The following is a 22,901-nucleotide window of genomic DNA, read 5'->3' on the forward strand; positions in this document are numbered from 1 at the left end:
AGAGCGCAGGCTTAGTAGTTGTGGTGCACCGGCTTAGTTGCTCCACAGCATGTGGGATCTTTCCGGACCAGGGCTCAAACCCGTGTCCCCTGCATTGACAGGTGGATTCTTAACCACCGCACCACCAGGGAAGTCCTGGTATCTTTAAATAGTTTTTGTAGTATGTCTAGATAATATAGACAGTAGCATAATAAGCTAATTGTCCTGACGTATATGCCCTTGGTCATGCCTACTTCTTTTTCTAAATGTTTAGGCAACTGTTTCCACTATTGATTGCATTATTTTAATGAAATTACTGATCTATCCTTAATGAAGACTTAAACCTTTTACACTGAGTTTTAGATGCAAGATATAGGCTAGCTTTATTTGCTTCAAATTCTCTGCCAAGAATAGTAGATGAAGCGATTATCAAAGGAAATTCAGAAAAAGACTATTGCTATGGGGAAACTAAGGAAGATAATAAGGCTCTTCAGAAAAACTTTTTTTTTTTTTTTTCAGAAAAACTTTTTATAGAGGCAGTTTTGCAAGTGAATACCACCCACAATCATTTTTTTCTCTCTGTGCTCCAAGGCACATGGCAAGAAATTCAATAAAATTTCTGTTCTTTACCGTTTGCCCAGGATAAACTAAATATATTGAGCAAGTGCCCATTTTGTAAAACTACCATATCATAACTGTTACAAGGAAATAGTTTCAGTTCATTTTTCCGATGGCATTTACCTGTTGTGAAAAGGTGTTATGTTTCTGTTTTTAATTTGAACTACCATTTTGCCTGTAGAGTATCACAGGCTTTTGTATATAATCTGGTTGTATTATGACCTAGGAGTGGCTTAATTTAGGAAGGCCATCAAAGGGTTAAAATAGTCACATTATTGGCACATTGTTCCCATTACAGGAAGTAATTTGGTTAAAACAGGTATCCTTTTGAGTAATATTTAGGACAACTCCCAGTATTAGGCAAACTTGGGTGTGCCCTCATTAGTGACACAGGCAGGAAAAATGTTAAATGGGAGAGTTCAGACATAGGACAAGAGAAAGGTGCCCAGACACATCTCAGAGCACTGTTATCATGTTGAATACACAATTTGGATTGCAGCCCAGAAACGCCCTTCAACTTAAACCCATTTACTAATTGTGATTTTTTATAGGCATGGCTAGTTTCATCCTGGTGGGTTCATGACCTTAAATTTGCCCTTGTTTCAGCTTTTACATGTATTAATGAAGCATTTATTTGCAGGTCCTTGAGGTTAGTCTTCATATAACCAAATAAGTATCAGGTAAATATTGCCCTGCGTTCCTTTAATTATTAATAAATGAAAAAACTTGTGAGGAACTATACAGTAGACTTATTTCTACTCATCTCAAATACATTCGCCCCTCGGAATCCAGGTGGGTTTGGTTCCAGGACGTCCCCCCGCACCCTTGAATACCAAAATCTGCAGATGCTCAAATCCCTTATATAAAATGGCGTAGTACAGTAGGCCCTCCAAATCCATGGGTTCCACACCCCCGGAAACAGAGGACTGACTGTATAGGAGGGTGTTCAAGGAAGAGTCCTGGCTTGACTAGAAAATGCACATACATCATGTATGCACAGCTCAGAAGGCAAGGAAATATATAGTAAAGAAGGTGGTAATTCTGGTCTTCCCTGGTGGCGCAGTGGTTAAGAATCTGCCTGCCAATGCAGGGGGACATGGGTTCGAGCCCTGGTCCGGGAAGATCCCACATGCCGCAGAGTAACTAAGCCCATGCGCCACAACTACTGAGCCTGCGCTCTAGAACCCGTGAGCCACAACTACTGAGCCTGTGTGCCACAACTACTGAAGCCCACGCTCCTAGAGCCTGTGCTCCTCAACAAGAGAAGCCACCGCAATGAGAAGCCCGCGCGCCGCAACTGGAGAAAAGCCCTCACGCAGTGATGAAGACCCAATGCAGCCAAAAATAAATAAATAAAATTTTTTAAAGATAGTAGCCCTGAAAAAGTTAATAAAAGAAAAAAAAAAAAGAAGAAGATGGTAATTCTTTTTAAGAAAAAAAGTCATTTATATACCCCCCTCTAAAATCATACCTATTCTGTCTGAGTTATCTGAGATGTTTTTCTGTTTTTTTTCATAGATACATTCCCTGGCAATTCCAGATAACTTGTTTTAGGCTATTGTACTTTATTTTAGAGCAAGAAAAATTAGAATTACAGAGTATTGAGAAACACGAACATAGGTTCTCAAACATAAAGACTGTATCTCCAACCTTTCTCTTTTGTCAGTAGTGTGATATGTCTTTGGTCACTCATTAACCCAAGCATTCTTCTCAACTTTAGATGTTAAAATCCAAGGTTCTCAACTTTGTTCTGAAAGCACACCTGAGAGATAAAGGCATTCCCATTAGTGACAGTATCTGGGAATCAGAATCTTGAGAAGGATATAGTTTTAGGGAGAAGAATAGATGATGCTGATAACTCTCCTGCAACTTTGCCTTTGGAATCACTAGAGTAGATCTAGATGATGACCAAGTTTCTTCTGGTTCTGAAATTATATGATTCTTTCTGTACTCTTCCTTTCATGTTATTATGTACCTGTTTCTCTATAATGATAGGGCCCAATTTTCCCCCTACAGGAGGGGGCGGAGAGAGAGAGCGATCTAATACATTAACATGCTATAGAACTGTTAGTCCTACTTTTGTCTTATGTTCAAGAACAACCCATATTCTTTATTTAGATAGGAAATAAAACTAATTTAAATTAAAAACTGGGAATTCACTTTCCTAGTATGTTGGGGAAAATATCTTTTAAAAATTTGGAATTTCTCTTTTTTAAAACCAAATTAAGATGAAGAAAATCTTCTAAAAATATATCATTAAATGCTCACATAGCATTTAAAACTTTAGTTGTAGGAATCAGGTTTTTACCTTATTTCTTCCACTATAATATAGACTGTATACATCAGAAATCAGAATTTGTTTAGTATTCTGATTGGTTCTTTCTGTCTGGGATGCTTGAAGTGTTTAATTTAATTATATATATTTATATATTTTATATTTAGAAACACCATGGAAAATGTTATTTGAATTTTGTTTCAAATAGTAATTTTTTATCTTTTTTATATCTTGGACCTCTTTGGCAGTCTTTAAACCTGCTTAAAGCTAGCAGCCCCTCTAATAACTACCATAATTTCAAAGTAGTGTGGAACCTAAAAGATATTATGAGATATATGCAACAACTATAATGTGATAGGAAAATATCAGATATTTGTTGTTGACAAAATCACTGGTACTTTTATGTAATTTGTTGCCTACATCATATTTGGAGAAAATACTAAACTTCAATTAGAGGTTAGTGAAAATGAGGATGTAATTTTTTTCCCATTGTTCATAGACCCCCAGTCTAAAATTATTTTTATTCCTTAAACACATTCAAGGAATCCAGATGTAATCCTCAGTATCTCAAGAGATTTACTCTTTTTTTAAAAATTTATTTATTTATTCATTTATTTTTGGCAGCATTGGGTCTTTGTTGCTGCGTGTGGGCTTTCTCTAGTTGCGGCGAGTGGGGGCTACTCTTCGTTGCAGTGTGTGGGCTTCTCATTACGGTGGTTTCTCTTGTTGAGGAGCATGGGCTCTAGGCGTGCGGGTTTCAGTAGTTGTGGCACGTGGGCTCAGTAGTTGTGGTTCACGGGCTCTAGAGCACAGGCTCAGTAGTTGTGGCGCACGGACTTAGCTGCTCCGTGGCATGTGGGATCTTCCCAGACCAGGGCTTGAACCCGTGTCCCCTGCATTGGCAGGCAGATTCTTAGCCACTGCGCCACCAGGGAAGCCCAAGATTTACTCTCTGAGGAAAGTGCAGCTCAGAGTCTTTTCCATATTTAGCCCTTAATGCTTTCCAAGCCTTTAAAATAAGCAAGTGGTTGGTCGTTAAATGGCGACTGTCAGTATCTCTTGGATTAGGAACTTGGTTTATTGTCACTAATTTTATTATAGATTACTGAAGAAAGAGATATTTATAAAAGCCAGTTTAGTCATTTTATCTTAAAGTCAAATCAGAACATATCTGCTAGTAGTAATGAGTGCTTTACTTATGTCTTGACTTGCCACTGCTATGGCCACATGTTCCTTTGTCATTAAAAAGAAAATGTAATTCATGTCATAGGCCCTGAATCATCCTTCTACTTTATGGAACTAATATTGCTTGGCCAAATTTATGTGATTATTTGTTTAACTTTTTATTGTAATAAAATATATATAACACAAAATTTGCCATTTTAACCATTTTTTAGTGCACAATTCAGTGACAGTAATTATATTCACAATGTTGTACAACCATTACCACTATTTCCGAAATTTCTCATCACCCCAAGCAGAAACTCTGTTCTCTGTTGACCTAAGTAAAGAGGTAAACTTGAGGCAAGCTGGAAAAGATGAATTTATTCAGGAATAGCAGAGGAATTGCAATTTGGGGCAAGCAAACTGTAGCAAGCTACAGGTGAGTCTGGTGAAAGTTTGGGGTAGGTTGTATTTATGGTCAGGGTATGTAAAGAGGGGAGAGTTCAGTTTGAGTCAGTTAAAATCAAAAACAAACAGAGACCAGCCTTGAAAACTTCCTGAGCAGACAGAATCAGTCTAGTCACACAAACAAAGCTCAGTTCAGCCCACTTTGTGAGACTAACCCAACCTGGGCCATCTCTTATTCATGCTTCTGGCAAAACTTACCAAGTTTGATATGAGACAACCTCTGATCAACCCCCCCATCATCTGAGAAAATTTTGTTTCTATAAATCAGGCATTTATGGGAAATCAGCCTCTTAGTTCAGTTTTGTCTTCCTGAGGGCACATGGATGAGACTTGCCATTTTATATCCTCCAGTTCTATTTTAGAAAATTTTTTACAACTTATTAAGCAATAACATCCCACTCCCCATTTCCCCCCCGCACCCCCCAGCCCCTGGTAACCTCTAACCTACTTTCTGTCTCTATAAGTTTGCCGATTTACCTTTTCTAGATATTTCATATAAATGGAATCATACAGTATTTGTTCTGCTTCTGGCTTATTTCCCATAGTGTGATATTTTCAAGGTTTATGCATGTTGTAGCATGTATCTGAACTTGATTCCTTTTTATGGCTGAATAATATCCCATTGTATATATATATAGATCTTCTTCGACTTACAGTAGGGTTACGTCCTGATAAACCCTTCCTAAATTGAAAATATTAAGTCGAAGTGCATTTACTACACGTAACCTACTGAACGTCATAGCTTAGTCTAGCCTACCTTCAACATGCTCAGAACACTTATATTAGCCTACAGTTGGGCAAACTCATCTATCACAAAGACTATTTTATAACAAAGTGTTGAATATCTCATGTAATTTATTGAATACTGGAAGCAGAGAACAGAACGGTTGTAATGGCTGTTTATCCTCCTGATTGCGTGGCTCACTGGGAGCTGCGGCTCGCTGCGCTGCCCAGCATCACAAGAGAGTATTGTACTGCAAACCACTAACCTAGGAAAAGATCAAAATTCAAAATCCAGGGACTTCCCTGGCGGTCCAGTGATTAAGACTGCGCTTCCAAAGTGAGAGAGTGGCGTGGACATATATACACTACCAAACGTAAAATAGATAGCTAGTGGGAAGCAACCGCATAGCGCAGGGAGATCAGCTCTGTGCTCTGTGACCACCTAGAGGGGTGGGATAGGGAGGGTGGGAGGGAGGGAGATGCAAGAGGGAAGAGATATGGGAACATATGTAACTGATTCACTTTGTTATAAAACAGAAACTAACACACCATTGTAAAGCAATTATACTCCAATAAAGATGTTAAAAAAAAAAAAAAAGACTGCGCTTCCACTGCGGGGTGCAAGGGTTCGATCCCTGGTTGGAGAAATGAGATACCGCATGCTGTGCGGCGCAGCCAAAAAAAAAAAAAAGTATATATGTGTATACATATGTGTATATATATATATGTATACATATATGTGTATATATACACACACATACATGTGTGTATATATATACACACATGTATGTGTGTGTATATATTCACAATCCAAAGTATGGTTTCAACTGAATGCATATTGCTTTTGCACCATCATAAAACCGAAAAATCTTAAGTCAAACCATCTTATCAGGGACCATCTGTACCACATTTTGTTTATCCATTCATCTTTGGAGGACACTTGGATTATTTCCACCTTTTGACTGTTGTGAATAATGCTGCTGTAAACATTGTTGTACAAGTATCTGAGTCCCTGTTAGCAATCTTTTTGGGTGTATACCATGGGTCACATTGTAATTCTGTTGTTTTATTTTTTGAGGAAGCTGTGGGATTATTTTTTTATAATAGTTCTATTTTTAATATCCTTATTTTAATGTTTCTTGAGCATCATAAATTTTTTTTTTTTTTTGCTTATTTCCTTGGTTGACTTTTGTTGCTGATTTTTAAGAAATTATTTGTTTTGGTCATTCATTTTTCTTTTCTTTTCAATTGTTTGTTTTTCAGACCCGAGTCAGAACTCCATCACAGGGGAGAACAGCCAGCTGTTAGGTATAGTATTCCTGTGGGAACTGACTTTCTCTAAAGTCACCCTTTTCCTGCTTATACTAAGAGACATTACTCCCTTCTCTAATTCTATTTTCTGTACCCATTTTCTACTTTTCACTCCTCAGCTTTTTTTCCTGCTGTTTCTATTCCCAACTTGGTAAGTTTTAGGAATCTACTTCTGCAGTTGATTGTGAAGACTCAATTTAGTTACATTAAAAAGTAATTTTACATGGTCTGTGGTTTAAAAAAAGGTCTGTAAGAGTTAGAGCTTCTTTTTTCCAAGATAATTTTGAAAAGAAGATATAATATTCTATAATATCTTGTGATCACCTTCATTTTCATTCCTGAAAGCACGACATTCAGCGAGCCAAAGAAATTGATGTTCCAGTCCTTATCTGTGAAATAAATTATGGAAATGAATTGGTTTCTTCTAGGTATCACTTATTTAAATTGCACTAAGCTTGTAATTTGACAAGAATTCCACATCTCAGAACTGATGAGTTTTTTAAATATAAAAATAAAACATACTCTGGTGAGGAATTCAGACAATACAAAAAGTACATATAAAAAAAAGGAAAGGTCTTCTAAAGTATGTCTTCTCCCCACAACCTCACTTCTACTCCTCCAAGGTACTTGCTATTGACACTTTCTTGTGAATTCTTATAGAAATTTTTTATTACACATTTTTATATTATATACTATGACTATCTTTCTTCCCTTTTCTATCAGTGGAGTTATACTATACAGACTGTTCTGTGATTTCCTTTTTTTCACTTAATATTTTATCTTGGACATCCCATATCAGTACATAAAGATTTGCCTCATGTCTTTGTTTGTAGTAGAATAGAATTTCATTTATTCCTACACTGTAATTTTATTCATGAGCATTTAAGTTATTTCAAGGTGTTTTACTGTTACAAATTATGTTGCAATGAACATCTTGTGCATATATCCTTGCATTCTCATTGCCAGTATATTTTTAGGATAAATTCCTAACAGTGGGATTCCCCGGTCAAAAGGTATATATATTTTCAAGAAGATATATCAACTTATACCCACCAATGAAGAATGTGGAAGCATACGCAGCTCTCTATCATCAAAAGTAGATATTATCAATCTTAAAATTTTTTCTTTAACTAGTAGGTGAAAATGGCATCTCTAGTTCTTATTTGTACCTCTTTAATTATGAGTGAGTTAAGTACTTTTAAATATATTAACAGCTATTTCATGTGTCTTTCGATTTGATGTTTACTTTGATTTATGCATTGTTGAACTTTTGATGGTTAGAATATATGCAGAGCAGCTGTGGGAAATATAAGCTATCAAAAAGTCCAAAATAGAGAAAGTACTTGACTGGTTTGCTTATTATAGGTTCAGAGTGTTAGTTGAAGAAACTGGGATACTCCTTTTTTGCTCTTTCTATGTTAAGGACTTAAGTTTCTGGTCTTAATTCTCATTCCTTTGAGTGAGTTTATGTGCTGGAACACTGACACCTTAGGCACTCAATAAATATTTGTTAAGTAAATGGTTTGACATGAACACGTAGCTAGAATTGTGATCACCAGGGTCTTAGCTTTGTTGTATTGAGGCTGTCACTATTCTCTTTTTTATATATATATATATATTTTTTTTTTTTTTAATTTATTTATATTATTTATTTATTTTTGGCTGCGTTGGGTCTTCGTTGCTGCGCGCGGGCTTTCTCTAGTTGTGGTGAGCGGGGGCTACTCTTCATTGCAGTGCGCGGGCTTCTCATTGTGGTGGCTTCTCTTGTTGCGGAGCACGGGCTCTAGGCACGCGGGCTTCAGTAGTTGTGGCTTGCGGGCTTCATTGCTCTGCGGCATGTGGGAACTTCCCAGACCAGGGCTCGAACCCGTGTCCCCTGCATTGGCAGGCAGATTCTTAACCACTGTGCCACCAGGGAAGCCCCTCTTTTTTATATTTTTATATTGGATAGTTTATTTAAACTGTTCAGAATTCATCTTCTCTGTATAAAAATTTCATATTTGGACCAGGAATGGTTAAGATTTCATCGAAAGATTTTGGTAGATTTCCCCCTACACTGTTAAATTGCTTCTGTCTCTGATACATGCCTGATAGGTAGAGATGTTTGGAGAGTGGTTCATCGTCTGAGCAGGAACACGTGTGTAATGGAGGGAGGGAAGGACTTAGTTAATGAAATGGACAGTCAGAGGAGTTGGTACTGTTCCAGTGTTACTAAGCTGGGTTTTGTTTCCAATTAAGCACTTGTAGTAAAAGATAGTAGATTAACTAATTGTAGGCAAAAAAAAAAAATAGTATGTGATCTTGAAGAATTCTCTCAGTCAGTATTAGCTAAAAACCCTAGTATTTACGAAGAGACTACTCCAGACATTAATCTCATTTGGCAACCTACAATTGCACTCACTTTTAAATAAATCTGGGGATTTATCCAGTTTAGGTAAGTTCATCCTGCTACCCTGTCTATCTCCTAGGTTCATTAAGTCAAATTATATTCTCCTTTTTTTCTCATGCTGTTAATAACTGTCATCCTCTGTCTCCCATCCTAAGTACATTTAACTACAGCCTCAAAATCCTTACTGGTTTATTTTTTATTTTTTAATCAATTTATTTATTTTTGGTCACGCCACGCTGCTTGTGGGATCTTAGTTCCCCCACCAGGGGTTGAACCCGTGCCCTCGGCAATGAACGTGAGGCGTCCTAACCACTGGACCTCCAGGGAATTCCCTTACTGGTTTATTTTTAAAAATATGGAGTTTGCAAAAGAGTGAAAGATAATTTTTGTTATATTTTCTAATCATCATATAGTTCCTCAGAAAAAACTTTGGTAGCTTGAATTAAAATCTTGCCAAATTCTGTAAAAACCTCATTTAGGATAATTTGGCACTGTAGTTGAAAAACTGCTTCAGTTGCCTTGCCTGCTAAAGGGAGTTTATAATAGGATCTTTTAAACCTTCTAAATGCTTTTCTTTTCCTGTCAGCAGAGTGAAGTTATTTTATTGTATCTACTGTTCCCGCTGACTCATCAGATCTCTTGCAAAACTCAGGGTCAGGCTGAGGAGATGTATAGAGGGGTGAAACTCAGTCATGATAAAGAATTAAGCTGTAGGCTTATGATTTATGAACTTTTATGTGTGTATGTGTATATAATTTTCAATTTAAAACATTTTAGAAAGCAAGCAAGCAAATGAACAGTGGGCGCTGGCATTTTTACAATTTTTACCAAACATTCAAGGAAAAATCATTTCACTCTTCTACAGTTTCTCTCAAGGAACAGAAAAACAAGTAAACACTCCCCAACTCAGTTTGAGACTTGCATAACCTTGATACCAAAACTTAACAATGACAGTATGAGAACAGTATAGGCAAATTTTACTTATGAACACAGATACAAATATCCTAAATGAAATATTTGCAATTTGAATCAAGCAATATACAGTTGACCCTTACAATGTGAGTTTGAACTTCACTGGTCCTCTTATACTTGTATTTTTTTCAATAGTAAATCCTACAGTACTACACAGTCCCTGGTTGGTTGAACCTGCGGATGTAGAGGAGGAGCCTCAGATACGGAGGGTCAACTATAAGTTATACTTCGAATAACCCCCAGCATTATTCAGGGGTCAACTGTATTTTTAAAAATTACTCCTGTGACCAGTTGGGTTTCTGCTAAAAATACATGGTTGGTTTATCATTAAAAATCAATTTATATAATTTAGTATATTAACATATTGAAGGAAAAACATCATATAATTATCTTAATAGATGCAGAAAAAGAATTTGATTTGAAACATATCCAGTATTTAAATTCATGAGTTCATAAAAAACTGGTCACCATTGGAGTATTCTAGTGAACCAATTTATTATTCTGAGAATTGGTCTAAAAAGAAAGAATGAAGTATTTATCTTGTTTTTAACTATACCAATGGGTAACCAAATAGTAAATTAGAGGGAATGTCTCTTTATAAAAATATTTCAGCTAATAAATTAAGGAAGAATAACAGAATATCACCATTTTGTAACCCCTCATAAATTAATGAATCTAAGCATTAATCATCAACAGTTGCTAGTATCTCAAAAAGAAAGACAACCAGATGACATGTATCTCCTGATGGAAGATCAAAATACCACTTTGAAGGTGTTTTCCTCCCTCGCCCATAAAAATACTGAATGTGGTTAAGCCTCTAGACCCAAACCATTTTATAGGAAATAGAAGAAAACAGAGCCACATGTTAAACAACATCACATGCATGCTCATCAAAATGGAGACCATCAGAAACTTTACTGAACACATGACATAGGTTCTTCAACAAATAAATTGCAAAGAAAAAGAGAAAGCAGAAGACTTAATTGAGAGATACAGCAACCAGTTGTAACATGTGCCTCTTATTTGGCTTTTTTTTTTTAATATATATATTTATTTATTTATTTATTTTTGGCTGCGTTGGGTCTTCGTTGCTGCACGCGGGCTTTCTCTAGTTGTGGCGAGCGGGGGCTACTCTTTGTTGCGGTGCGCGGGCTTCTCATTGCGGTGGCTTCTCTTGTTGCAGAGCACAGGCTCTAGGCACGCGGGTTTCAGTAGCTGTGGCTCGCGGGCTCTAGAGCGCAGGCTCAGTAGTTGCGGCGCATGGGCTTAGTTGCTCCGCGGCATGTGGGATCTTCCCGGACCAGGGCTCAAACCCGTGTCCCCTGCATTGGCAGGTGGATTCTTAACCACTGCGCCACCAGGGTAGCCCTCTTATTTGACTTTTGATTCAAACTAAAAATCAAAAACATAATTTATAACATTTGAGACAACCTTTCATGTTCACTTAGTCACATAGTTCAGACCCAAACCTGCGCCAAGGGAGATTAAGTACACTTACTGCTCTTGTTCTGCCTATCTCAGACCAGCAAAGGCCATTAGACAAGCTCAGGAGTCTCAGGGAGGAATCTGAGGTTTATCTTAGCTAAGCCCAAGTTGTAGCGTAAGTGGTAATTGAAAAAAAGCAACATTATAGAAATAATAGCACCACAACAATAAAATGCTTATAAAGAGCATTTGGTATACCCTTTTTTGGCTTGCAAAAAAAGTATGCCATAACAAATGGAAATCTGAAATTTTCGGTAGAGCCAATGGCACTCCTGTCAGTTTTCGTTTGAATTGTACAATGAAACACCAGTAAGTTTCCCAATAATATCAGCATTATATGGTTGGTAAAATGAGAGAAAAGAAGCACAATAGTGATCTGGTGGGCTGTTTAATTCAAAGCATTACTGAGGCCAGTCTCAGTAGGTATCCTCCGAAGGAATCTTAGGATTCTGGATAATTCTAAAACAGCCCTAGGATATGGGTTTGGTTTTTAGTTCTTGCAGAGTAAAGGTTATTTGCTATTCAGAAACCAGAATTTCCATTCCACTTGGGATTTCCTAGGGTCATAGTAGTGACCCAGACTTCTGAAGGCTGTACATCTGAAGCAGCATGATTTCCAAGATATTCAGACCAAGAATTGATCCATGCCCTTCAGTATGACCACTCCTGATTTCATACCTGGTTGATCCATGCCTTTCTGATGAGAGCTTTGCTCCTTGCCTAGAAAACCCTGACCTTTCCTAATTGACCAGGAGCTCTGTTGGACCCTCCCATTCCAAAACACCACCACAAGTAGACCCTGGGTAAGACAATCTGGAGGGCATCATTGGTTTCATAAATGCAGGCAAAGTCTCCAGGGACATTCTTCCACCCCCCACACCCCCCAAAATCAAGCAAGCAAGTGGAAGTTGGGCCAGAAACCTCCAGAACCAAAGTGTTTGAAAGTTAGGGTAGTTGCACCTGAAACTTGAGACTAGAGAAGCCCCAAACATAGAGGTTCCAGGGCTGCAGCAAGGGAAGCCAGAGCTGTGAGGAGGTGGCTTAGACCAGCGGGCAGTGGGATGGGGCAGGATAGTTATAAAGTCAGATTTTTATAGCAACAATATTACAGTGCTACTGAACAGCAGGGAAGTAGTATGCTGAAGCTGGGCCTCCTTTCCTCCTGTAACCCTCAAGAGGGATGAAGTGCTGTTGAGTCTGGGATATAACACTATTAAATGTCTAAATCAATGGAGGATGCAGGAAGATGAGCGTGGTACTCAGGAATGAAAGACTGTTTAAAGCGAAGGAAAACAAATAGTTGCTGATATTTTTAAAATGAAGGCTTCGCAGCCCCGCATGGGGCCGCAATGTCGTCCCAGCCCGGGTGCGACGGCTCGGGTGCCGGGGGCGCACGGTGGCCGCGGGAGCCTCCGGAGCAGGAGCTGAAGCGGCGGCGGCACGACGCACAGCAGCTGCAGCAGCTCAAGCACCTGGAGTCCTTTTATGAAAAACCTCCTCCTGGGCTTATCAAGGAAGATGAGACTAAGCCAGAAGACTGTATACCAGATGTCCCAGGCAATGAACATGCCAGGGAATTTCTGGCCCACGCACCAACCAAAGGACTTTGGATGCCACTGGGGAAAGAAGTCAAAGTCCTGCAGTGTTGGTGCTGTAAACGATATGGTCACCAAACAGGCGACAAAGAATGCCCTTTTTTTTTATCAAAGGCAACCGAAAGTTAGAACAGTTCAGAGTAGCACATGAAGATCCCATGTATGACATCATACGAGAGAATAAAAGACATGAAAAGGATGTAAGGATACAACAGTTAAAACAGTTACTGGAGGATTCAACATCAGATGAAGATGGGAGCAGCTCCAGTTCCTCAGAATGTAAAGAGAAACACAAGAAAAAGAAGAAAGGAAAGCATAAGAAAAAGAAGAAAAAACGAAAGCATAAGTCTTCTAAGTCAAATGAGAGTTCAGACTCAGAATGACAAGAGCTTGACTTGTTCAACATTCTCTTCTCAAAAATCAAACACTGTGGCCAAAGATCAGAGGAATGTGGAATCAGAGAGGAATAGGAAAGAGAAACACCGAGAGAGGAGATTTGGTGTCACAGGTGTGAATTCTCACCTACCTTCCAGTAAAGATGTGACCGCCACAGGAGAGTGAGTTGTATCTTGCCAGGTGCTAGCTCTGGACAGCAGCTGATTTCAGGCTGGAAAGCTTTTCTCATTGTTCTCCTCCCTGCAGATCACTGTGGGTCCTGATTCCTTAGAAATGCCTCTGGCAGGGTGGCCAGACTAAGGGAATCTCTGAGGAAGCTCCTCCAGGTGCTGCCACAGCTTCCACCCTCCATGGTGGGGCTACTTAATGCCCTTAGATTTCAGGCTTGACTTTCCTCTGTTGCTGAGGATAAAAGCTCATTATTTTATTTATTTAAAAAATACTCATTTATTTTTGAATCATAACAATATACTTACATGGTCCAAATTTAAAAGGTATATAAGGGGAATTCCTTGGCTGTCCAGTGGTTAGGACTCGGCGCTTTCACCGCCGTGGCCCAGGTTCAATCCCTGGTCAGGGAACTGAGATCCTACAAGCCACGAGGTGCGGTCAAAAAAAAAATTATAAAAGGTATATAAGGTTTAATCATGAAAAACTTTCCTCTTCTCTTCCCCAGCTACTGAGTTCCCTTTCCCAATGGCTACCCATTTTACCAGTTTCTTGTGAAGTCATACAGAAATGTTTTGTGTATCACAAGCAAATGTTTTTTCTTTTTTTTAACACAAATACTAGCATACCATACACATTTATCTGCATTGTTTTTTTCATTTTTTAAATCAGCAGTGTAAAGCATGTTGGTCTTTGCTGCCCACATAAGTCTTGAGTTCATAAATCCCTGTCATGTTTAGTTAAGTTTTTTAGGGGGAAGGGCTACCCTATAATAACAATGAACAATCATGTCTTTAACTTCCTTAGCGCTTATTGCCATTGTCCCATGATTATTATTATCCCCAGAATAATTGATTCAGAAAACTTATAAGGATATAGGAGTTACTGTACTGGGTCAGCTACCCACATCCCCAAATATATCCTCATCCTGTTGGCTAAGCACAGCCTACACGAGAACTCCTGGCTTTGACTGCTGCAGCTGAGGCAGCTCAGCAGGTTGGGATGGTGCCTGCAGCTAGGAGAGGGCGTCTGTTCTTGCTGAGCCAAAGTGGAGCCAGATTTTGCTCATGAGCAAGTGTCTTCCCTCTCCACCAGAGTCTCTTGCTGTTTTCATCACTCAGGGTCCCAGGAACTCACTGTCCCCACTTCCTGCCTTTTTTCCTAGGGGTTGGATTCCCCCCTCTTTAAAGAATAACCAATGCGGGCCAGGCTGACTCCTTCCCAGTTTTCCTCAGTAACAGCTCCTAGTCTTGCCCTTGGAAAGTTTATCTCAATAACACAATTGGCTGGAATGGCCGAGGACTTGTTCTTCCTGAAAACCCTAAGTCCATTTAATTCAAGCAATGCCTTACACTTATCCTTGGCATTTCTAGCTCAGCATGCAGCAGAAAATTCTCCTTCCAGGAATTTTCCTTCTCCTGCTGGAGTCCCATTCATGATAAACATATTCTATTACAATATGGAAGAATAATGTCAATGATTCTTGAGCTTATGGTGCATTAAAATGACCTGGAGTGCTTTTTAAAACAGATTCCCGTGCCGTACTCCTAGTTTCAGAATTTCTGATTTATTGTACCAATTCTGGAACGGACTGTGGAATTTGCATTTCTAACAAGTTCCCAAATGATGCTGATGCTGTCAGTTTGGGGACCAGATTTGAAGAACCACTGATCTAAATGTTTAACCTCTTACTAAAGCCTTTCTCCACTTTCTGCTTTAACGGGAATCTCTCCATCCACTGTAGCCCCTGCAAGTTAACTCCTGTCCCTTCTCCCTCACTCCAGGTTTCTCTGTCTTCTATTTCTGGCCTACAGTCTGCGGTCCATCAGTTAAGCCTGTTATCTCCCTTGACCTGTGGTTTTTTTGCCCAGCTTACCCAAAAGAACCTCAAACCAAACTCTTCCTCCTCTGCTCTAATTCCCAGACTGCTGAGCCCATAACGCTGTCGATCAAATTCCTTCATCCTAAAACCTCTTTCCTCAAACTCAGTACTCTCTACTATTAAGGAAGTCAAAGAAAGCCACCAGACCTCCCTTTACCAAGGTATCTTATCAGCCTGCCATCATAGTAGTGGTAGGCGAAATTATAAAACAGCCCCAAGGTTTCCTACCAAACCTGTAGAACTGTTACTTTAAGGGATTTTACTCCCATGATTAGATTATGTTAAAAGATAGTTTGGCCTTTTAAGGGTGACTATTTGGGTTATCTGAACCAAATCACATGAGATTTTTTTTTTTTATAAATTTGTTTTATTTTTATTTCTTTTTGGCTGCGTTGGGTCTTTGTTGCTGTGCGAGGGCTTTCTCTAGTTGCGGCGAGCGGGGGCTACTCTTTGTTGCAGCGCGCGGGCTTCTCATTGCTGTGGCTTCTCTTGTTGCGGAGCACAGGGTCTAGGCGCTCGGGCGTCAGTAGTTGTGGCTCGCAGGCTCTAGAGCACAGGCTCAGTAGTTGTGGTGCACGGGCTTAGTTGCTCCGCGGCATGTGGGATCTTCCCCGACCAGGGCTCGAACCAGTGTCCCCTGCATTGGCAGGCGGATTCTTAACCACTGCGCCACCAGGGAGGCCCTCACATGAGAATTTTAAAACCAGAGTTTTTTTTCTGGCAGGCAGCAAAGTATCCTACCCTGGCATTGGTTCCCACAGAAGTTTCTGCTCCAGTAAGTTTTGACTCTGTATCTGCCCATGTCTCTAATTTTGGGGTCAGCAGTTTGCCCTGTGACCTCAATTCTCTGATAGATTTAAGAAGATTTGATGATTAGTTTGTTCAGCTTTTTACTGGTTAGGACAGAGTGAAGACTTCTAATCTCTTTACATGCCAGACCAGAGACTGGAAGTTGATGGATATCGCTTTAAGCCACTACATTTGTGGTAATTAGTCCCTGCCCACATCTGGAAGATTCTTGAGGGCAGAGACCATCTTGTTTCATGTTGTAGTCTCACCTTCTAGCACAATGCGTCATGCATGGTGGTGTTCAGTGGGGTTTTATTAAAAGTATGGTTACATTTAAAAAAAAAAAAAAAGGGGGCTTCCCTAGTGGTGCAGTGGTTAAGAATCCGTCTGCCAATTCAGGGGACACGGGTTCGAGCCCTGGTCCGGGAAGATCCCACATGCCGTGGAGCAACTAAGCCCATGTGCCACAACTACTGAGCCTGTGCTCTAGAGCCCGTGAACCACAACTACTGAGCCCATGTGCCACAAGTACTGAAGCCCACACTCCTAGAGCCCGTGCTCCGCAACAAGAGAAGCCACCGCAATGAGAAGCCCGTGCACCGTAACGAAGAGTAGCCCCCGCTCGCCGCAACTAGAGAAGAGCCTTCGCGCAGCAGTGAAGACCCAATGCAGCCATAAATAAATAAATAAATAAATAAATAAGAAGGAGTTAAACAGTAGATTAGAAACAGGTGAAGGGTGTTTGTGAACAAAAAAATACTACACCTAGACGTATCTTAATGAAGCTGCAGGACACCTAAGAAAAGATCTTGAAAGCAGCAGAGAGAAAAAACAGATCATCAAAGGAACAACAGAATGATAGAATTCTCAACAAACAGATAACAAAACAAATAATGTCTTAAAGTATTTGCAAAAATTTTATTATCCTAGAATTGTGTTTAGCAAAACACTTGGAATTAAGGGGAAAATACAGACAATCGTAGATAAGTAAAAGCCAACAACGCTTTTTACCGCGAGACTTGCTCTAAGCTCTTGGTTTTCAACTAGGGACAATTTTGTCCCCCAAGGGATGTTTGGAAATGTTTGGAGACATATTTGATTGTCACTATTGGAAATGCTACTGGCATCTAGTGACTAGAGGCCAAGGATGCCCTTAAACATCCTAAAATGCACTGGACAATCCCCCACAACAAATAATTATATTATCTGAAATTTCACAGCACTGAGTTTGAGAAACCCTCCTCTAAAGGAATTCTAAAGAATGTACCTCAAGTAAAAAGAAAATGATCCCAGAAGACTAGTATTCTGAAATGTAACAAAGAATATTGAACAAATGAAATGGTAAATGTGGACCTTGACCCAAGTCAGTGTTGTCAGTATGAAATAATTTCAGTGTCTTTATTTGTGTAGTTAAAAAAAAAAAAAAAAAGACTCCTGGAAATGCCGGATAGTAATATTATGTAAGTCAGGAGGAGAGAGTTGGAACTGACTAAAAGAATAGAAATAGAGTGTGGAACCTCCAAGAGAGGAGAGACAAGAAATGGAGTAAGGGAAAACAAACCAAAAAATCCAGAGAAAAAATGAGAATGAATCATAGAGAAAGAAAACCGAAGAAAAATAAAAAGATGGTAGAGTTCAGTCTGAATATATCAATTGCTAAGGTTGATAGACTTGACTATTAAAAAGACAGATTGTCAGATTTTTAAAAACACAGCTACTTGCTGTTTACAAGAGATCCACCTAAATCATAAGGACCCAGGAAAAATGGAAAGTTGAGAGACAGAAAAGGACATTTAACCAAAAGACAGCTGGTATAGTTATCATTATCTTTTTCCTTCTGTTGTCTTAGGATTTATTCTCCTTTCTAGCCTCTTAAAATAGGTACATAGCTCATAAAATTTTTATTCTTTTTACTTTGCTAATGTAAAATTTTAAAGCAATGACTTTCCTTTGAAGTGCTACTTTTGTTGCATCATACAAGTTTCAATAGGTAGTGTTTTCATTGTTATTCAATTTTTAAGTATTTTAATCTTTGATCCTTGAATTGTTAAGCAGTGTGTGGGGTTTTTTTTAATTTCTAAATTCACAACGTTTTTAAATTTATCTTTTTATAATTAAATTCCAACTCGTTGTTATACACCAAGATCATGGCTTATATTATACCTGTTTGAAATTTGTTCAGTCTTTAAGATCTAGTACATGATAACTTTCCATATGCAAATTTTCCATGTATGTTTGATTAAAATGTATAGTCTCTAATTTTGCATGCAGAATGCTATCTCCATTAAGGCCAAGGTTATTCACTGTGTTATTCAGATTTCTTTACCTTTGCTATTTTGTCTGCTTCATCTATCAATTATTGAGAAAAGTATGCTAAAAATCTCCCTGTGTGATGGTAGATTTATTAATTTCTTGTCATAATTCTGTCCCTTTTGCCTCAAATATTTTGAGGCATGGATGGATTGGTGGGTGGATGAACGGATGGATGGGTGGATATGGTAGGCAGCCTTTTTTTTTTTGGCTGCACCTCGGCTTGCAGGATCTCAGTTCCCCAACCAGGGATTGAACCCAGGCCACACCAGTGAAAGCGCCAAATCCTAACCACTAGACTGCCAGGGAACTCCCTAGGCAGCCTTTTAGACTGACTCTGTTGATCCTTTCTTCCTGGTATTCATGCCCTGTGTAATCCTCTCTCCTTTGAGGGAGGGCTGGACTTTATGACTCCTTCTAATTATTAGAATATGGCAAAAGTGATGTCACTTTCAAAATGAGATTACAAAAAGACTGTGACATCTGTCTTGTACTCCCTCTCTGGCTCTTTGATGGCTTGCTTTGAGGGAATCCAGCTGCCATGCTCTAAGCTGCCCTATGGAAAGTCCCATGTGGCAAGGAACTGAGAAAGGCCCTTGACCAACAGCCTGAAAAAACTGATTCCTGCCAACTATGTAAGTAAGGTTGGACGAGGATCTTCCCCAGGCCTTCCAATGAGACCACAGCCGTGACAGGAGACTGAAGCAGAGGACCCAGCTAAGCCATGCGCATATTCCTAGCTCCCACTAACTGAGATGATAAGTTTGTGCTGTTTAAGCCACTAAATTTAAGAGTAATTTGTTACACAGAAAGAGATAACTATAAACAATAGATGTATGTTTAAAATTTATATACTTGGTGAATTAAGTCTTCTGTTAATATGGTTACCCTCTCATCCCTAGTAAAGTTTTTCTCAAAGAAAAATTTATCTGCTAATAATAAAACTGTGTCAGCTTTATTTTGGTTAGTATTTGCCTGCTATATCTCTTTCCTTTCCTTTCAGCCTTTGTGTGTGCATATTATGTTTCTTGTAAACACTATATGCCTGGATTTTGTTGTTTAATCCAGTGTGTCAATCTTCATGTTTTAACTTGTAAGTCTTGTCTGTTTGCCTTATTACAATTATTAGTATTATTGATATATTTGAACTATTCTGTCACCCTAAGTTGTTTGCAGTTTTTTCCACTTTTTGTTTCTTTTTTAATCCCTTACTTAAGAAAAAATGATGTCTATACCCCTGTCCCCCCCAATAAAGGAAATGACATTAACACACTCTCACATCACTCTCTCCCCGGCCCCAGCCCCCATGGTGGTGTTGTTATCTAGAATAGGTCAGTGGCAAAAGGAGGGACTACTCAATAAATGGATTCGGAAGAGCCGTCCATTTGCTAACTACATGATCTGACTTCTTCCTATCTCTCCAACCACTCTGTCCTTTCCTAGCTCTGTTTCAGCCATGTTATCTATTCTGTTTTATGAATCCATTAAGATTGTTTCTGCTTTAGGATCTTTTAAAATTGCTGTCCCTCTGCCTGAAAGGCAGGTTTTTCCTGACCATCCTGTGCCAAGGGTATGCTACAGCCCGCCAGCTCGTACCAGCTCATGAGAGACAATTACGTGCATCTCTTCCCAAAACCACGTTCAGTGACTTCACATTAGTAGTTTGAAATTAGCATGTGTAAGTATTTGCACCACAGAAATTGGCAAATACTATAAATCAGTATATATGTTTTTTAATTCTGGAGAGCCTGCTTACCAGCACCCTAAAGATCTTACCAAAAGTTGTCTGTCCTTCCCATCCCCAGTCATAATCTGTCCCAGTACATGTTTCATTTTCTTCATGGAACTTATCACTTTTTTTAAAGTTATTTTCTGTCTTCTGTGACTTCAGTACAGTCTTTATGAAAGTACAGTCTTTAACTACCTTGTCTACTGTTGTGGTGCCCAACATATGAGAACTTAATACTTATCGAATTAATTGAATAAATGAATTACTCAAAAATGGTGATAATTTTTAGCTGTGTCATTCTCTTTAGAATTTTCTGAAAGCATTAGAGAGGAAAATAATTACATTTCTTTTTATGACTTTTTATTATGGGAATTTCCAGAGGTATAGAAAAGTAAATAGACTAGCATAAACCTCCGTGAACCCACCACCCAGCTTCAGCAATGTTGCAGATCTGTTTTCAAGCCCCCACCAAATTTTTTCCCAGAATATTTTAAAGAAAATTCCAGACATCATATGATTTTACTTACCCATTTTAAAAAAAATAACCAGTCCATATTCATATTCCTCTGTTTCCTGACGTTTGGTTTGAGTCAGGATTCTAACAAGTTTCACACCTTGCAATTGATTTGGTATGTCATCTTAAGTCTCTTAATTTATGAATTCACCTGTTTTAGTTCATGCCATTTATTTGTTGACGAGATCAGATTATTTGTCATGTGGAATCTTCCACATTCTGAATTTGATGACTGCATCTTTGTGGTGATGTTTAATATGTTCCTCCTTTTTTTTCTGTGAACTGGTAGTTACATTTAGAGGCTTGGTTAGATTCAGCTTCCATTCTTTGGGTAAGAGTACATCATAAATTGCACAGTGTATTTTTTCATTGTATTACATTAGAAGATTGTGTTGTCCCACTTTTAGTGATGTTAAGATTGATCAGTGAGTTCCAGGTTGATCAGTGGGTTCCAGATTGATTAGTGGGTTATGCCTCAGCTTTTCACCTAATGGTTTTAGCAACCATTGATGATCACTGCTCATAACCATTATTTTATTAGGGGTTGAAAATTGGTGATTTTTTTCTGAATATATCATTCCATCTGCATTTATTCGCCAGAATGTTTCTATAATGAAGAAAATTTCTTTAACTGGTTACCGTGAAATACAGTTGGTACAGGAAAGACAGGATAATTGCTTAATTCTTTACATTTATTATTTTTCAGACTTCGATGTTGTTTCCATAGCAACTCTGCGAAGGGGACTAGTTTTTTACATACCATTTTGGATATTTCAAGTACTTGCATTTCAATTCATTGCATTATATATTTTTAATATTCACATTACCCCATTTTTAGCCAGTGGGAACCCCTTCAGATTGGCTCTTCTGTCCTTTGACATGACTCAGTTATTTTGATAGCTTGTTGGCTATTTCCCAAGCTCATCTTACATATTTAAGGTTATAGGACTGTAAATTAATTTCTTTAATTTTTGTGTTGACCTCTGTTTCTTCAATATTTAAAATCTTAGGGTTTTGGGGGGTTTTTTTTTTTGGACCGCGCCGTGCGGCATTCGGGATTTTAGTTCCCTGACCAGGAATCAAGCCCGTGCCCCGTACAGTGGAAGCGTGGAATCTTAACCAGTGTACCACCAGGGAGGTCTCTAAAAATCTTAGTTTTTAATGACATTTACACAATTTTTAAAATTTTCTCTCTTTCTCTCCTGCCAGACAATTAGGACTATGTAACTTTTATACAATAAAGAACCAAAGTTAAGAAAGCATTCAAACAACAGAAACTCTACTGTTTTAGGGAACCCAGTCTCGCTCTCTTTTTTTTTTTTCCTCATAGCGGGTTCACCAAATTCTTGTGAGGTGCCTCTTTTAACATAAAAAGATAGGTGGCAAATGTTTGTACAAAAATGTCATTTATAAAAGGTCAGATAGCCCTGAAGGCAGAGGGCTTTTATTGCCATTATCCACAGCAACAGTGTGGAAAGTAGCCCTTGTCTAGCACAGTGTTGCACACTGAGCAGGTACTCAGTGACTATTTTTTTTTCTTCCTAGATTTGGGTGACATTAAGAGTCGGGTCTCTATAGGCTAGGATCTTAAACGAATAGTGTTTCCAGAGGTCTTCATATTGTTAAGAAAAGGAATGACCCACGTTTACTTCTTAGAAATTTGCTTTTGCTCCTGTTCAAGAGGGAGTCACATTCTCCAAGCAATGCTGATTGAGTTCTGCCACTCTCAGATGAAAATCTGAATATGAAAATGGGTTCTGTTATTACAGGGGGAACATGCAGTTATTTGGTGCTGATGCTTCTTCAGTACCAATGAGAAACTAACTTGGTTTACTTTTTTTTCCAGATGATGGACATAAGAAAGCTCGAAATGCTTATCTTAACAATTCCAATTATGAAGAAGGAGATGAATATTTTGATAAAAATTTGGCACTCTTTGAGGTAATATTTGGGAGAAAACTAGGGCAGAGATTTCAAGAACAGAAATTTCAAGATCGCTGTTTTCCACCCCATTTAGTTTTAAAACAGTACAGGTTGGATAATTTAATAACTAACTGTTAAAATACAATACTTACTATAGCTTGTCATTGTAGTTGATTTAATCTATGTAATCTAATTATTACTAATTAATGAA

At 38.6% G+C, this 22,901-nt stretch overlaps 1 protein-coding gene, 1 long non-coding RNA gene and 1 pseudogene across 6 annotated transcripts in view; 2 read left to right on the forward strand and 1 right to left on the reverse strand.

The window, feature by feature from the left end:
- The window catches only part of SLC12A6 (solute carrier family 12 member 6), an 89,966-nt gene that overhangs the window by 40,701 nt on the left and 26,364 nt on the right, over nt 1-22,901 (forward strand). For 2 of the 4 annotated variants that reach the window (XM_082384946.1, XM_082384948.1), the window contains exons 2-3: nt 6,491-6,535; nt 22,614-22,708. In XM_082384946.1, coding sequence (XP_082241072.1) covers nt 6,491-6,535; nt 22,614-22,708 — 140 coding nt within the window. Of the gene's footprint in view, nt 1-6,490; nt 6,536-22,613; nt 22,709-22,901 lie in introns of those variants that run through there. The other 2 variants (XM_082384947.1, XM_082384949.1) reach the window with 2 other exon arrangements.
- Nucleotides 8,157-13,631, reverse strand: LOC309625527. The gene is made up of 2 exons (XR_014242566.1): nt 13,506-13,631; nt 8,157-11,291 (listed from the first exon to the last, which is right to left on the reverse strand). It is a non-coding gene; the product is annotated as an uncharacterized lncRNA (long non-coding RNA).
- Nucleotides 11,302-22,709, forward strand: LOC309625484 (retinitis pigmentosa 9 protein pseudogene; annotated as a pseudogene). The gene is made up of 2 exons (XR_014249431.1): nt 11,302-19,159; nt 22,614-22,709. The product of XR_014249431.1 is annotated as a retinitis pigmentosa 9 protein pseudogene (transcript).

Source organism: Balaenoptera borealis (genome assembly GCF_965194805.1).
Source record: "Balaenoptera borealis genome assembly, chromosome: 3".
Lineage (NCBI taxonomy): Eukaryota > Metazoa > Chordata > Mammalia > Artiodactyla > Balaenopteridae > Balaenoptera > Balaenoptera borealis.